Here is an 18,445-nt window from a genome sequence, read left to right on the forward strand (position 1 = left end):
GATGGAATTTAGGGAGACCAAAGGCGAGACGAGCAGCCTGGTTTTGCACTAATTGCAATTTACGGAGGCTGTACTGAGGGATGCCATTATACAGAATGTTCCCGTAGTCCAGGCGGGACAGGACCAGTGCGGACATAATTAGCTTGAGTGCAGGAAAGGAGAAAAAGCGGGAGATAGAACGAATGGTGCGGAGAGTAAGAAAGCAAGAAGATACCACGGAACCAATCTGGGAGTGCATAGTGAGTTGATTATTGAGCTTAATACCAAGAGTCTTGACCGAGGAAACAGGCGTAGGAGAGGAACCAAAAGAGGGGGGCCAGAAAAGTGAATTCCAGGGACTGGAGCAACCACCCGTCACCACAAGTTCCGTTTTATCGGGATTGAGTTTCAGGTGGTTGAGGTTCATCCAGTCCCTGATAAAAGATAGAGTAGATTGGAAATTAGAGATAGAGTCAGGTGTAGAAGAGAGATTAAAGATGAGCTGGAGGTCATCGGCATAATTAAATACCGAGACCTCCAGGTGCTGTAGAGAAAAGATAAGCGGAGCAATATAAAGGTTGAAGAGTAAGGGAGAGAGAGAGGAACCCTGGGGGACACCGCACTGTGGACGTGGACATATATGCATTACAACACACACATGCTCATCAGCGGCCATCTTGGAATGGGTTTTAATTAATAGAAAATCGATTCCAAGATTGCAAGCCATGTGTACACGTGTCTTGCCGAATGTGCACATGCAGTTAGAAAAAAGCAATTGCAAAGCAAATAGCATAACATTTCAGAGCAGAGGCCGACTGGCTTTATCATCGACTGTTTACAGTGACAACATAATTCTTTATCGCTTATTATTTGTTGCCACCTAAGGAGTCTACCTGGCCAGCATGGTGTAGGTCATAACTAAGTACTGCAATTAGTTTACTTCCTAGAAAAAAAGACACTGGTACCTTTGGAGACGTGAAGGTATCTCCAAAGGGCGAGATTATTGCTGACAAAAAATTGGAATGCTATTTTACTACAGGCTGCATTCGGGGTGGCCTTTCTCTTTATGAGCTTTTCTGTTCACAATCTACATTTTCATTTATCTTATTTTCAGAAATTCACCCAAAACTCAATGGAGCAAACAGATGCGGAACTTGAACTTTTTGAACCAGAAGATTTACCTGCACTTAACCAAGAATGTACACATGCACCAAAGACTTCAAGGCACTAGTCTTTTTGGAAAAAAAGACATTATTTTGGATGATTTTCCTATCTTAGAACACAACTTTCCGACGTGTTTTCCCCAGAGAAGTTTTCAGTGTTCCCACGAAGAGTTGCTCATTCTTCAATCAAAGAAGACATTACACAAAATAAAATATATCTTTGAAGTGTAGTAGTTAAAAACACAAAGTATGTTATTTGATATGGAATATATAATGAACAAATTTGCAATGAACATATAAAATTGACAAAGTAGGCATACATATATAAATTTAAAAATTTAACCGGTTTTCAACTAAAAAATTATAAATAGAACCAAGAAAATAAATTAGAATTGCAGTTTAATCGAAATCAGCCTAGGCAGGCCAGGGTTACATTACACGACAAACAGATTGCTTAAATCCCTTTTCACTTATTTAAAAATATATATATATATAAAACATATTGTGGTATCTTGTTCTGAGCCTCGTGGCCTAGTGCTGCTGACTTAGTGGAATGCAGACACTGGAACCTTGCTATGTCAACAAGGGGTTTAGAATGTATTGGGATGAAATACTGACAGTTTGTACAGGACGCTGCTGGGCTGTGGATGGAATCTTCTCTGGATAATAAACTACAAGCTGCACCTCTATCTACTTGAAGTTTTGCCTGTTTCCTGCAATGATTACTACACTAGCGTAATCGGCAGCTCCTAATCTCTAGAAGATCCCAACAAACCGCTCCGCTGAGGACTACCTTTCAACCCTACCTCAAGGGATGATCTAATGTTAGTACCAGGCATCCCTCGCTTCAGAGCATGGTTACCCTTTTGATTTTACGCACTGGGCCCCCCTCTGTTGACTGTCCTACCAGCGCGTTTTAGCCCTTTTCGGATACCACTTCTTGCTCTGGACATTCATCAGTGCATGTTTCACGGTTTGGGCTAACCATTATTTATAGTCTGTCACTCGTCATATTTTTGGTGTCTCCTTCGGCTGCTTCACTGCTTGGGCTGGGTATTACTGGGGTGTTTGGAGTCGGTTGAGCTGATTACTATTGGGGTGTGCACCGGCTTCAGCGCGTGCCCTCAACTCTCACCACCGGCTCTCTCTCGCTCCCCATACCATCCATCGGCACGTGCATCCAACTCTACCCACCGGCTGTCTTCGCTCCTTTGACATTCTTCTTCATCCCTCACAAGCTGTCTCGAGGCTTGGCATGTTCGTCGACTCTGCTCCTGTGCTCCCTCACACCGGACTCCACGAGAGAAAGAAACTCTTGCTTGATACAATCTTCCTGGCTCATCCTTGGCTGTGGCTCTTTGGGGTTCTTTGTGACATCAGCTGTGTCTTCTTGAAGGCTGGTGCGCATCCCTGCAGTGTCTCCTCATGGCTGCTATCTCCTCGCAGGATTTACCAACAATACGCACGTCCTTGCGTGTCCTCAACCAGCTGGTCTTCTTTTCTCTCACGCAATTACCCAACAACGATACGCAGGTCTACGCGTATTGTATTCCAGCTGGGCTTTTCAGAGTTGCCAACCATGACTTTCAGTGTTGCCAACCATGCTCCAGTTCAACGACGATGCGCACGACTTTGAGTATTGTGAACCAGGTTCCTTCAATCTGGTACTGTTCCTAGTTCACGGCGATACGCAGGCCAATACAAATCATTGAGGTGACTTACTCTTCTATTATCCACACATCAATGTCTTCATCCAGAGCATCCACAGTGTGTCACATGGTGATACACACACATCTGGTCTTCTGCCCTTCAGGTCAGTGACACGAGTACTCCTGCTTAATTCTACGGTGATCTCCGTCAGTGACAATCTCTTGTTATATTAGAGGCTTTCTAATTTTTCCATTTTGCTTATACTTCTGTACTCAGCCTTTAAAACATCATGCAATGCAAAATGTTACTGCACCACCTTTCTTCCTTATGACCCCAGGGCATCCACCTATTAAGTGGCAAAAGTGGAAAATTTTGTTGAGAGGTATGCTAGAGTATGTGGGTGTCCTTGAGTGCAGAAAGAAGGTAATTTCTTCTTCACTGTTTGGGTCGGAAGGACAGGAAATGTAAGACTACCTTCCAGACCTTTGCGATTCAGAAGCTGATGGCATGAATTAATTTGATATTTGCCTAAAGAAATTAGATAAGCTTTTTCTCCCGGAGGTCAGCACAATACTTGAGAGATACCATTTTGCCAAAAAGATGCAAAAGAAAAGTGAGTCGGTTGAAGATTATGTTACCCAATTGAGGAAGCTTGCTTCGTCTTGCAAACTTGCAGAACTTGTGGATGAACGAATAAGAGATCAGTTCATGTTAGGCTGTGATACGAAAAGAGTGAGAGAAGAGTTGTGGATGAGGGATGAGCCATCACTGGATGAGGTCATTCAGGTGGCAAAAAGGGTAGAGCACTCAGTTAAATGTGTTGTCACGATCTAAAAAGGATAAGGAGCAATCTGATCAGGTGGTCAGGGAAAATTCCAAAAGAGCTCCCGTCAAAGTTGAAGGGAATATGTCGAGAGGCAAGTCGATGGTACGCAGGTGTGTGTGAGAGGACTGACCACTTGGCGAATGACAATGCGTGTCCAGTGCTGAAAGTGTTTTGTTCCAAATGTAAGAAAAAGGGTCTCTTTGCTAGGGTCTGTAAAGCAAAGTTGCGAACTTCTAATGTCAAATCTGTGGAAGTTGAGGATGAACACATCAATGAAGATTTTCAATGGGCCAAATTCTCCTACAGGTATCTGGCACTACTGATAATAATAACACCAACTACCCTATTGACATCATATTGATTGAAGGTGAAACCACCAAGGTGTTGTTTGATTCTGGGGCTAGAATCATGATCATTTCTAGGAAATTCTTCGAGTACAAATTGAAAACAGTACTGTTTGTCAAAACCTGACATTAATCCGTATGCGTATGGGGATGAACCCATAAGATTGAAGAGTTACTTTACCGGTCTCATAGACTATAAGGGACGGTACACCTCAGGAGAGGTATACATTTCAGAAAAGGGTGACAGCATTGTAAGCTGGATCCACCAAGCTGAACTAGGTGTCATGCTGGATCCGAGTGGTAATCCCTCTATTTTGTTGAAGGAAATAGTGGGTGAGGTTCTTGATGCCAACCCCCCTTGCCAGTATGTTGAGGGGCAGATAAGAAAGGAGTTTCCCAACATTTTCAGAGACAAATTAGGATGTTTGAAATACTTACAGCATGAGATACGCCTCACCTCTGGTGCTCAGCCGGTATGTTGCAAAGTGAGAAATGTTCCCATTACTCGTAGGGCGAGATGCAAACTGAAATTGAAAAGCTAATAAAGGGGGTATAATTGAAGAAGTTCAGGACACTGAGTGGCTTGCTCCAGTTGTTGCAGCGCGTACGACAAATGGCAGTTTAAGCCTATGTGTGAACCTGAGAAATTTGAATAAGTGCGTCATCGTTGACAGGTACCCTCTTCCTAATATTCCAGAATTGCTGCTGATGATAGGTGGGGCCAGAATATTTAGTACGGTCAACCTCAAATCTGCATATCATCAGGTAGCTCTGAAAGAATCCTCTAGGGAGTACACAGCATTCATCACTCATTTTGGGCCCTTTAGGTATGTTCGGATGCCTTTCAGTCTCATATCTGCGGCCTCAGTTTTCCTGCAGGCCATGGAAAAGGTTTTAAAAGGTATTGAGGGTGTGTGTGTGTGTGTGTACCAAGACAACATCATGGTCTAGGGGAACAATGGTTTTGAGGAAACTTGAGGAGTTCAATTTAACAATTAAGGCTGAAAAGTGTTGTTTCGCTATCACTACGATCAATTACCTTGGCCACACCATCACAGTGGATGGCATCATGCCCAAGGTTGAGTTGGTTGACACCATTTCCATAAAGAAGTCTCCTTCTTCTAGGGAGGAGCTGATGAAGTTCCTGGGAATGGTGGAATACTAGAACAAGTTTGTGGAAATGTTCGCTGAGCTGAACATGAACATGGGGTTATTGTTGAGGAAGGGTGTTAGTTCTGTGTGGGAAGAGCCATGTGAACAAGAGTTTGTCGCCTTGCAGGAAAAACTCAGAATTGCTCCTAAGCTTAAAAGCTTTGATCCACACAAGGCATCTATTGTCACCACAGGTGCTAGTGTTAAGGGCCTAGGAGCAGTTCTGTAGCAGGAGGGGAGCGAAGTCATGAATACCATCATGTTTCGTAGTTTGAGCGATGCAGAGTCTCTGTATTCTGTCATCAAACAAGAAGCCCTTGCCATGTTTTGGGCAGTTAAAAAAATTAAAGAGGTTTCTGTGGGGTGTCAAGTTTGAGGTGAGAACAGACCACAAACCTCGGGTCGAAACATTCACCAGTAAAGGGATTGACTTGGTGTCAGGGAGGAAAACCAAGTGGGTTAATGCTTTGCAGGAGTACAGCTTTGTTATGAGATACATACCAGGTGTTGAGAATGGTGTTGCTGACACTTTATGATGACTGGTCTCTAGCGATCATGATGTGGCAGTGATCCTGAGCCTGAGTCAGAGGCGGAAGAGACTGAATTTGTTTGTGTGGTTGAAAGTGCAGGTATTCCTGAGGAGCACAGGTGCCAGGAATTGCAGAATGATGCGGTGCTGTCTGAAAGTATGTCGCTGGTAGAGGAATGGTGGAGTTATACAGGATGGCCCCTCACAGCACTATGAGCTTGAACTTCTTTAGGAGTAGGTCTCCCATTACGGCTGTGGAAGCAGCATGAATGAAAAACTTGAGAGAAGGTTTAGGTGATGGTGCACCTGAGGTGCCTGCAGTTTCTAGGTGTGTGAGGGAAGCCAAGAAGGTGCACAAAAGAAAAAATACATTTTGATTGCAGGAAAGCTGTAACAAAAACTGTTGTTAGTTGGGGACATGGTGATGATCAAACATCCTGGGTGGAGTGGTGGTGGTCCCAAGTTCTCTGAACTCATCCGTGTCACCAAGGTGTTTGATAATGCAGTAAAGACGCAGGACCATAAATTATGGAACCTTGGGAGGATTGTGGTCTGTGGAGATGCAAGTATTGAATGTGTAAAATGTAAGGAGAGTTCTCCTTCTCAGAAAGACTCCAGGAGGTCTCTGAGGGAAGCGAAGAGGCCTTCATAGCTGAAAGACTTTCTGTAACACGGATCATAACTCCTCGTGTAAACAAAGTATTACAATTTCTGTTTTGCTTTGTATAGTTAGTTTTTTCCCTTTCAGATGAACTTCTCTATTACTTATGTTCACCGTAGTTAGCTGTATGTGTAGGAAGGGGGTGTGTGGTATCTGGTTCTTCTCCTGGTGGCCTAGTGCTGCTGAATTAGTGGAATGCAAACACTGGAACATTGCTATGTCAACAAAGGATTTAGAATTTATTGGGATGAAATACTGACAGTTTGTACAGGACGCTGCTGGGCCGTGGATGGGATCTTCTCTGGAGAATAAACTACAAGCTGTACCTCTATCTACTTGAAGTTGTGCCTTTTTCTTGCCACGAGTACTACATATATCTATTGAAATAACACCCCTTTTGTAATGCTAATATCTTTATTTTTATGTTTCCCGAAGCATTACTTCAGGTAGATAAATACCAGTACTTTTTTTATGAGCTCATCAGATAAAAAATATGAAATATCAGTAGCTTGCTTCCTAGATAATTTTACCGTTCTTTGTGGTAAATTTTATATAAATACCTAAAATGTCTTTGAAATATTCTAGGACAGTAGGCGTGCAGCAACGTATGTAATATATGCTTTTCAGAAATTAAACAAAGTGAAACTGAAGTAAGCAGGTAACACATGCAGTTAAGAAATGACATACATAACTAACAAGCATTTGCAATGCAATAGGTCTCGCATTAGGAAAGTTTGAGCTATTGGTATTGTAAATGACAAATTTTTTATTTCTGTGTTGGTTTTGAAAATAGCGAAATTAATAGCTTTGTCATTTATAATGCCAATAGTTTTAACTTTCGCAAATGTGACATCTTTAGCATTTGTAATGCAATATGTGTTGTATTTACATGACTTAGACGTATTGATATTACAAATAACAATGGCTTTTTAAAAAAAAAAATTAATACTTAAATAAAAGTGATAGAAATTTATAATGGCACTAGCTTACATTTTTGTAAATTACTTTTGGGAAGATTATGTTCATTGTATTTTATTGTGACGAAAATCCAAGAACAGAAGTGAAATATTAACATTTTTTTGGTGACATTTGTAATAAAGCTTGAAACATTGAGAGAACATATTTGAACCAGTTGTTGCGTACCAGACTTCACCATCAGCCAATCGCGTTGATAAAGAGGTTTCAATGAAAGGAGGGATTCCAGCTAGTCATAAAGCTGTAAAATACCTATTTTAAGTGGCTTTGAAAACGTAATACTCGTTTTCGGGTCAGTAAAGACCGCGATGCTCATCCCTCCATGAGGTCACGAGGGGAGCTGGCAAGAGGCGCTACAAAAAGGGACATTGTCGGGCGTGCCACGGCCCGATTTGTGGAATTCGACTGACAGGGAAGAACCCTAAGACGGGAAGCAAAGCGTGATGCAATTGTCACGATACTAAGGGTCCATTGCGCGCTGGACGTCGGCAGGGTCAGAACTTAGGGCACCTACCGATACCTTGCAATGGAAACAGTCTTAGCACTCCCGCTCTTCAAGTCCGGACATGAAAAGAATGGGAAGAGCCCTCTTTTTCAACGGGGAAGGCAGATAGAACCTATGAACCGCCCCCCACCCCGCCCCCGGCAGCGAATCCAGCTGAGAGGAGAGGCGGCCCGCTGTGACCACGGCGGCTGGGAAAGTGCACGCACAGCTGGTAGCCAGAAGGAGGCGTGCTCGTGACAGGCTGGGGAGCGCTCGCACACGTTCTAGGCAGCCACAGAGGCCTGGCGCGCACTGCCTCCCTGTACCGTGTCGCGCGTCGTGGGTCTCGTGCCCTTTTCCTCTTCCGTTTGGAAGACTCTGCTCCTGGTAGTGCCCCCGCCCAGTGTGTGCACCACGGGCCTGTTTCCTACGCTGGGGGCCTGCAACCGCCGCTCCCTGCGATGTTGGCGGAGGCTGGCTGGGATGCGCCCCCGGTCTGGGGTAGGCTGCCAGTTTTGCAGCCACTCTCGCCACCTTCTTCCCCAGCGGGAGATGATCCTATCGGTCCTTCGTCCTTCCCCTGAAGCCGGGCCCGCATTCCCACCACTGCCTCCTCCACCCGGAGCCTCCGGAGCTGCAGAGGAACCTGACTCTCTAGACGGGCCGGAAAGCGAGGAGGAAGAGGTGGAGATTCCGCTGACTGCTCCGGCGCCTAACCAGTAAGTACCGATTCGGGGGTATCGCAGATCTCCCGGTGCATGGGGCGGGGGTGTGTGTCTGTGTGTGCATGCAGGGGGGGGTAGGGGGCGGCGGCGTGTGTATGTGTGCGTGTCTGCGTGTGTGCGTGTCTGTATGTGTGTGTGTGTGCGTGTGTGTGTGCAGGGGGGTGGGGGGGCGGCAGCGTGTGTATGTGTGCGCGCGCCTGTGTGTGTGTGTGCAGGGGTGTGGGGGCTGGCTGTGTGTGTGTGTGTGCGCCGTTAGTGCATGCGAGCCAAGCGAAAGCAGGGCTATGTGTTCGTCTGCGCAAGCGCGTCTCAGAAGCGCGCTCACACGGACAAAACTGAGACTGGAAAAGCACGCGTCCGACTCGTGTCTACTTTCCCAGAAATGGACAGCAATAGTTGTCGAGCAGACAGCAAGCAATGCTTCGCATTGCTTGCACATCTAGGCTCGACCTAAAAATGGATAGTTATCATCTATCCAGTATGTCAACTGGATTTTTAAATAAAGGTGTTTCAGTCAGCCAGGCTGCATATGAATAATATAGTTAGTGCTGTATCTGTGGTACACTGAAAGTGGAGGTAAATATGTGGAAATAGCGCTCATTTTGAGACTCGTGTCATTAGGTTAATATAGTGACAGAAAAGATCCTTCCTGCAGTGACCTTTGTAAATTCAATCTAATCTTTTACACCTTTCTCTTTCTGTTTCAAACTTTGTGTGCTTTTCAGCCTCAACCGGGGACGAGCGCCTGTTTTTATGTGTAAATAAATGTATTTAATGCGTTATTTGGGGGAATTTGTGTGTCCTTTTTAGTACCGCTAGGAAATAGTGCGCAAGTGTTCTCTTTCTAGTTCTAAGCTTTACTATCTGAAAATAAAGCACTAACTCACAGAAATATACAGAACAGATTAAATGAATTCACTTTACATGCTGCTGGCACATGAACACGGATGGTCGGCTCCTCCCTGAGTAAGCCGTCATGATACGGGCTTTGTAGGCTCTCACACACGGTGTGTGCATGCTGCACCGAACCAGTAAAAAATAGTGATAGAGAAACCGATGACGTGTTTTTGTTTCGTCATAACTGTTAATGATGATAAGCACCTGCCTGGACAGCAAAAGGCTTTGCATAGAGTAACAGAGTGTCCTAGACTGTACTGGTTTTTAACCATACTTTCCACAGTTTCAGTAAATTTAGCATTTAGCAAATGTCCCCGTCGGTTGAACCCAGAGGCATAAACACAGAGGCATACATTTTTCATGAGTTCCACTGCAGGATAACGTTGCAACCTTTATCAGAAGTTAATTTAATCAACTGGGATGATCCTGTGTGTGTGTAAAATTTTAATTTACTTACACTTAGTATATCATTGTCACTTTTTTCTCCAAATGCGAGTCCTAACAATGAAGTAATTCTGTGCCTCCTATCAATGCAAGATTGTAATTCTAATTCTATGTTTTTGGTAGGGCCCGGAGAAGGGGCGGGGGGGGGGGGGGTTCAAGGCCTTGTCGTTGCATTTTTGTAGCAAAAACAGGTCAGATCTGATGATATGGAGGGAGTGTTAAATGCGAGATGACTGTCAAAATACATTGGCCACCCCTAAATAGACCATGGTCAGTAGCTTTCATTTCATTATGTGAAGAATTACAGCATTACAGGACTTCTATGTTGTAGACATCTGGCCAAGTGAAACACATGAATCTGAAATTATCCATACACACGTTCAAGAAAACACTAAATGATATATGGGTTATAGGTGAAGAAAAAACCTATTTCCTCTACGTTTCTTGAACTCTTACCGAATAATTTGAGAGGTGGATCCCACCTCACAAAATAGAAAAAACTACAAGAGGTATGCCAAAACACTAGTCAGGTCCATCGCTTCCCACAAGCCATACTAAATAATTGGTTCTCAATATCCTGGATTTGTTTCCTGACTCTTATGTAGACAGGTACAAGGACAACGGATGTTTTGCAAAGAATAATGTGTTTCAAGTCCTTGCTGGGCCTAGAGTTAGGGCTTGATTATGAATTTGGTGGTGTGGGAGCGGAGCATCCAAGCTCCACCACAGCCTGCCTGCCAGATTACAAGTTGCCTCTTAAAGGCATCAGAGGAGAGCCTTAGAAAGGCAGTGCTGTGGGACCACCACAGCAGGTTCCAGCACAGCAAAGAAAGTAAAGTCCATGCTGTGCAGAAACTGGGGGTGCAGAAAGGCACGGGGGAACAATGTCCTCCCCTGCATGCAATCCCATCCAACAAGGCATAATGCGGCTCACTGCTATAAAAAGGAGGGCAGTGGAGAAACTCACAATATGCTTGGCGGTTGAGCAGCGGCACCGCCAGCATATTGTGGCCTCAGACCGCAGTAAGACCTCCATGGAGCACGGATTACTGGCGATAGCAGCGATCCTATGGTCGTCTGACCACCAAAATCATAATACGGCAGACAGACCGCCGGTGCGCTGGTTGCCTCACCGCCACCATGAATTTGGCAGTCCATCCGACCGCCAAACTCATAATCAGGCGCCTTAGATTTTTGTAAAAGAAAGAAAGAAGCGCTTAGGGCTTCCCATGTAAGGTTTGGAGAATCAGGGAAAATATCTTACTACATAGCAGGAGCCTCAGAGAGGTGACACAGGCGTTAACATATTTGAGGTAAGTCTTGCATTGTGGTAAGACCACAAGTTATTTAGATATAACTCCACTGCTTGGCTTTGGCAATAACATTAACATATACATATGTTTGCTTACTTGGGTTGTTTCCTTGACAAGAGATCTGAGATTGAGAGATTTGAGACGCATTAGCATTGCTAATGGAAGACAGTGCAAACACAGCAGTAAATGAGTCTGCCTTCTCACATGCGTGGTGGAGTATTGAGTGATCCACACATACACGTTTTCATTTTGCAGGCTTAGCAGGAAAACGATGTTTTATATCTCCAGCTAAAGCAGTGTTTTTAAATATTTGTTTGAAAAAGAGTGTGTTGCTTGGCTGACTGACTGTGTTTGGGCTGCATGGGGAATCACAAGTCTACGAGGCACATATACGGTCCCCGTCTAGCTCGAAGTCTCCCTCTACCTTAAGAAAGAAGTCAAAAACAAAAACCAGTGAAGAGGAGAGAATAATGAAAATTGTGATGAAGACCTTCTCCTAGCTTTCAAAAGACCAGTCTAAACATAAAAAGAGGCAATATGGAATAACTGAGTCTGGTACTTCCAGTAGCAGTGCAGGGGAAAATTAATGTTCTCCCTTGACCGGTAGGGAATATATCAAGAATAACTTGCTGACAGAAATTCAGCTCAAATAAAAGCCAATAGGGGTTTTGCAATGCAAAAGAAGCCTAGCACTTCTGCAGAAATCTTGCTATGTTAGTTTAAAAAGACTCAGCAGTGGGAGTTAAATGTGTGCAAAGAGAGCTGAAAGATCCAGAAAAAGTCTCTAAGCTGAGATTCATGTCAAAGTTGTACCCTTAAGAAAAGATGGATGAGGAACTACAGGATGTGATGCATGCAGACTAAATTGTCAATAGCTTGGTGGGGTGAACCTCTGCGGCTGAGGAATCCATATTGAAGAAATTAACTAATAAAATGCTCAGATACTCCTAAAAGAATGCTTATGGGAATGATCCAGACAATGAGAGCTGGAATTTATAGTGGCTATAGAGCAATCCTTGATATTTGATATTAAAGAATTGCATTAAGCCATTGACAGCAGAACAGAGTTCATAGCATCTAGAAATAATGGAGAAAAAATTGGGTTTCTCATCAACGTATCTGTTGATGTGGTTAGAACTTTGGAGTTTGCCAGTGGAGCAACAATATCAGTAAGGAAAAATAAAGAAGGGCAAACAGATTCTGCTGGAAAAGCAGTCACCTTAAAAATGCCTTTCTTAGTTAACATATATTTGTGGTATAAAGCTAGTTGAAAAGCTGCATAACATTTTTAAACAAAAAAAGCATTCTTCCACTTTTAAACGGCAACAAGGGAGCATCTGTCAGAAAGAAGTCTTATCTTCAGACCTCTAGAAGGCAGCAAACCTTGTAGGAATCAAAGCGATTTAAAGGCAGGTACTACTCAAGGAAAGGCCTGCAAAGACAGAGGCGTGGATAACCTAGGAAGCAGAAGTCCTGACTATCCCGTGAAAGAAGACGAGTATCCTATTGGAGGCCACGTAGGTCATTTACATCAAGCATGAGGAATCTACCTCAGATACTTGGATCCTGTTGATTGTGAGACAATATCAATTTTAAGTCCTACCTTTCTGGTTGAAGAAGGCACCCAAGGTGTTTACAAAGGTAGAAGAACCTCTGGTTGCATCATTACGCCTTTGAGGTCTGATAGTATACCCATCCCTAGGCGATTGGCTTCTGAAAGCTCCTTCAATCCAGGACACCCTGGGAGGTTAGAATATGATGGAGTTATGTCTGGAAAAGCATGGATTCATGCACAGCAGAAATAAATTCCAACTAGTTCCTGTGCAGAATCGAGCATTTCTTGAGGCACTATTCAGGGCAGACCTTCAAAAGGTGTTCCTTGCAAGGGACAGAGCAATGAGACTGAGGAATTTGGTGGGGGAGCTCAGCACAAGGAAGAAAGCAGCAGCAAGATTCTGGTTAAAGGTGCAGGGCCAAATACCAGCTTGTATTTTCACAGTCTCCTGGGCAGACCTGTACATTTATCCGTTAGTGAATCATCTGTAAAATCATTGGAGCCCTGTTTTGCAAAAATTTGAAAAAATCATTCTTGTGGTCTTACTCATTTTCAGTTTGGAAGTTGAAAGAAGAGGGCTAGGAAACACAGGTTTATCAGTATTGCAAGGTATTCAAAACTCTAGGAAGCATACCACTGTAAAGTCCTGTTTTTGATAATGTGGATCTCTTAAAAAGCGATGTAGAGATAATTCTGCAAGTCCATTGTCATTTTCCATCAATTTTAGAAATTTGGTAGGATGGTTTAGAAGGTAATGTAGGTACCACAACCTTAAGGGCTCTATGGGCAGCAGCAATAGCTTTCAAGGATCCATGAGAAAACCTGAAAGAAGGCAAGGATATGGTGAATAGGTTACCTAAAAAATTTGATTGGCTTGACCTATTGCTTGCCTCTTGGCACCAGAATGGGATTTGGTTTTGCTTCTAAAAGTCATAGAATTATCATCCTCTTGAATGAATATAGATGTTTTTATCTCAAATTATTACAAGTAAAGTCATTTTTTAACTGCTTGAAGAGTTGGAAAATTGAGTGATTTACTCTGTAGTCCTCCTTTTCTTGCAAATCGTTATGATGTAGTGGCCTTAAGAACAGATATTGAGTTTATCCCTAAGGTGGCATCAAAATCTAATGCAAGTAAATGCTGTTTTCTTCCTGTTTTCCTTCCATATTCACCAAAATTAGAATGAAAGTTTGTGTCATTTTCTGGATGTTTAAAGAGTGGTTATTGCTTATTTGCAAAGAGCAATCGATTTTCTGAATTCTGACAGTTTACTTGTTATCTTTGGCACAGCAAAAGGGAGTAACAAAGAATCTAATTTGACTCTCATCAGATGGGTAAGATTGACAAATACACTGGCATACTCGTTGGTGGACACCCCTCTTCTGTACGGAATTAAGGGGAGATCTGTAAGAAATCATGCAGCATCACAAACTGATATCCATGAGCACTGATCTAAGAAATTTGCTGCGCAGCAACATGGTCATCTGTGAACACTTTTGTTACTCATTACAGATTGAATTGGCGGGACTCTGGCAATAGGAGGTTTGGTACGGGAGTACTAAATTCAATTTTGCCATAAATAGTATGTAACTAAATAATTTGGGTACTACAACAAGTGCTGTGTTCTGGTATTCCTCATGTGTAATGACTGGTATATGGGATAAGGGATGTAGAGGTTATGCCCGGATTACTTTACTTTTCGTCCCACTTGCACCAGTAATAACAACCTGCACTCCCCAAATCATTATTGGCCTTGATGTTTTGCATGGAATTCTAGGAGGATGCTAGGAACCAGCCCTTATTATGGCTTTTGGGAAGGAATAGGCGGGATTTTTTTAAACATACTTGCTGTGTTTTTTCCTGTTTTGGGATCCACCTCAAAAGTAATAACTGGAATCAGTGAAAGTAGTACTAGGTGTAATAAAGATTACAGGTTAATAATCAGGGTATTGTTTTTAGAGGATCTGACTACCTGGTGACCCCAGTTTGCAAACACTACTCATTGCTGTCCATCCTCTATAGGAACAGTACTAATCCCATACTTCTGGCCTGGAGATTTAGGTACCAAATTCCTTCTGGATGCAGCATTTAATTCAAAGGTGAGCTAAAATATTGAAAACTTCTTTAGTGAAAAGAAGGGTAACTTTGTTAGTACTTGGCTAAAATGGAAGGAATTGAAATTGGTTATGAGAGTGACTCACTTAGGTGTGACTTGTGGTACATTTGAAATATCTACTGACTGGATTACACAACTGCAGGAAAGCATTAAACGTCTGCAGAAAAGGCTCCAAATAAATCCAGAGATTAGGCTACTTTTATCAGAGACCAAAGCTGAGTAGAGGAGATTTTTTTTCTCAGGATTATGTAAATAGGTTGCACAAAGAAGATGATTGAAGTAGTAGGATGCTGGGATTTATTAGTGAGAAGGAAAAACCTAATGAAAGAAATAACATGCATAGCGAACCAATATAAAGAATGCTTGGGAGACCACATCATAATATGTACCTTCAATTGACAGAAAAAGGCTTATTGCTAGCTGCCTTGAGAGAATTCTGCATACAAGGATGCTACCACATTTCTAGTCATCCCTTTCATTAGTTCAGGGTAATATTGAAATATCTGGACAAGACAGATGAACCACGCTAACAACTAGCTTCTTTATTGTAAATCTCCACGAGAATTTTGGAAACAATAACAGGATTCTGGTTGAGGGCAACGATCTCAGAAATGTGAAAAGCAACACTAGGAAAGATGATGTCTCTCTCAAAGTGTTTGTATGTTCCTCCCTCCAGGGTATACCAACACTGATACAATGTCGAACTCTTCCTGAAAATAAATACACCTCTGTGCAGCCTAATTCTGGTGTGACAGGAGATGTACAATAGGAAAACCATCTCTGAAGCTCTTATTTGAGGAGCTTTTTGGGTCTAAAGTAGTACTACTTATTTGTGGGCGCAGTTCTGGTATGCAGTACCAATGAGGGCAGAATTGACATCTGAGAAGGAACTGGTTAACATGAATGAAGTAAAACATCATATAACCACAGGCGTGTCATTGGCATGCCCTACTAATCTTATGATTGTCCTGAATGGTCCACCTATCATTAAATTCACCCTAATGTAATGATGCTCATGGCCTGAACCTGAGCAAACTGACAGTAGACAACTGGGGATATTTTATTTCATATATAGCACTATACTTCACATTGTTGAATCTAGTGGATTGCCGTTAAAATTCATTTACACATTAAAAGAATGCCCAACACTAAAGATCTATCAAATATGGACGATAAAGATAAGAAGGAATACAAAAACATATATGATTGATCAGTTCTACCTTTGGCATGCGCAGAAAAACAAATAAATACACCTAAAAGCAGATGAAAGTTCCCGCTCACACTGTAGTAAGCAACTGTACCTGGTGGCTGTTGGTTTCGGTCACCTTGACATCCAAAGATCCTGCAAGAACTGCATACCAGTTTGTCCCAAGGTCACCCTGGCGGTATACTGTAAATGTGAAATACATAAAAATAAATATTGAGTTCTGTCTTGATACCTCTTGAGTATATTCTATGCATCAATGCTGTCAATCAATGGCAAAAGAATTCACTTTAAAGAATATTAGGGGTTGACTAGCCGATCCTCAATGGACAAACAACACTTAGAGAAAAATAAAGGAAAACTAGCTGTGCAAAAAGGATGGTCAAATATATATGGTATAAAAGTGAATCATTGACCAAAGATGTGACTTTATTTCTCAAATCTGAAATTCTCAAATCGGTATACAGAGTTAGCATGTCATTTAGCCTATGGCAGACTAGCTGCCATTTCAGTTTTTTAAAAACGTACTCCCAAAGAGGGGGTCTGCTTCTAAACACACAATAAAGGTGGCCCCAAAGGCACTGGGAGAAGGTAATAGTTCACAAAGCAGCTTAGTGTTTGTAGAGAAGTACATCTTAGCAGGACAGTACCTGCTTGTAAAACCTCATAGCCTACAAGAGCTATCAACCCACTAATGCAGAAATATGCGGAGTCCAAGTACCACGACTGAACTCAAAACACATCATTAACGTTTCCCACAATTGCCAACATTTTCTTGAAATGTCACTTTGGTACATTTTTCTCAAAGTAAGAGAACAATGTGCCGCGTGGATACTTAGTGTGCACAGATTTGCCAATGTTTCAATATTGTACTATCGTTTGTAGCAATTTTTCAGCAAAATCAGGAAATAAGTAATTTGTTCAAGGGTGTAAAGTAATTTTCAGTGCCCCAATGTCTTTGGAAACACAAATGCATTTCCAGAAATGAATGAATAACAAAACCACTCTCTAACTCTCCAAATTGACCGACGCTGTTATGGATCACACCAGTGATTAGCAAGTAGAAATATAGATGTAACATCTGGGTTTCTGTGCATATTAAACAATATGACATCCTCTTAACCTCGTGCTCTTTCAAAAGAGATCTTAAAAATCCCGGGATGCCCGGATTAGTTTGTTGACAGAATACTACAAGAAGATCGTTAGTCAACAGGGTCGGACTTGGACAATAAATAGTACTGGGCATCAAAAAAAGTGGCCCCCATTAGCAACCAGATAGCTAAAAAAAAGTGCTAACGTCAGGGAAATCAACAGTAAATAAAACCGGTCCACAACTGCTAAACAACTGGCCCACACACTGATCTGCCAGCCCAGCCCATTGGGCACTGTCTAATTGTCCTTTAGGTCAGTCCAACCCTGTTAGTCAACCAGGAAAACACCAGCAGCCTGTACTCTGGATTCTGGTAGGTAGTTGAATTTCCTACAATAGTCAGCACTACTGCAATGCAACAAGTCTGGAAGCCTCACTCCAATAAATGTGGAAGGCTCATTTCTTCTAATCCATGCTATCTGGTAACGTTATGGCCATGCATAAAGTCCCTAGGTCCCATGTTTACAGTTTTACATGTTAAATGAATCGATTTAACATGAAAATATTCAGTAAATTCCGAACACGAATTGCAATGAGGATTTCTGAGGCAAAGAGATAGCCACATAGCCTCAAACTATGATATCTGAGCCAATTTTACTGGAACTATGAGGTGACTTTCTCTCAGGGTCTCATTATGAGTTGTGCATTATTTTTGGCGATAACACGCACCCGTAAATACAGATACCACACAGTGCATTAGTATTACCTTATTCAGAGTTACACAACTCCGAATGAGGATAACACAGTAATACCATGTTTCATCAAGTCGAAGCTGCAAAACTCGGAATGGTACTGCTGCATAATTTGTAACCCTCACTGGATTGAGTGTAAAAGTAGTCAGAGTCCTCTGCCCAACACCAAGTATGGTGAATTTTTACCTGGTCCACCCAATGTGACGTAACAGAAGCAGCACCCAACACTTTCACTTGACTCCTCAAGGGGCAATAACGTAATCTCACTTGCTAAGGAAACCTAATGATGCTCCTCCATTGAACGTACAAGATATTGGGGTGATGGGACCCCTTCCTTGGCATTTGAGAAAGCTGGTATGGTGGCCAAGAAATAATGAAGTTGCCAAGCAAGCGCTATCCCATCTGAAGGCCTTCTTTGTGCCCAAGGAAACGAATACTGAGAGAATGGCATTTTATCTTGACCTTCTTGATAAGGTGAATGCACTGCTGTGCATTGTCACTGGTGTGTTGCCTCTTGATAAAACCTGATTTATCGGGATAAATAATATCAGGTAAAATATTATCTAATTTTGAGGTCAGGACCTT

General features: G+C 42.5%; 1 protein-coding gene across 1 annotated transcript in view; it reads right to left on the reverse strand.

The window, feature by feature from the left end:
* The window catches only part of RAPGEF4 (Rap guanine nucleotide exchange factor 4), a 980,403-nt gene that overhangs the window by 798,166 nt on the left and 163,792 nt on the right, over nucleotides 1-18,445 (reverse strand). Inside the window, exon 3 of the mRNA XM_078681557.1 lies at nucleotides 16,116-16,204. Coding sequence (XP_078537683.1) covers nucleotides 16,116-16,204 — 89 coding nt within the window. The remainder of the gene's footprint in view (nucleotides 1-16,115; nucleotides 16,205-18,445) is intronic.

Source organism: Lissotriton helveticus, chromosome 3_1, assembly GCF_964261635.1.
Source record: "Lissotriton helveticus chromosome 3_1, aLisHel1.1, whole genome shotgun sequence".
Lineage (NCBI taxonomy): Eukaryota > Metazoa > Chordata > Amphibia > Caudata > Salamandridae > Lissotriton > Lissotriton helveticus.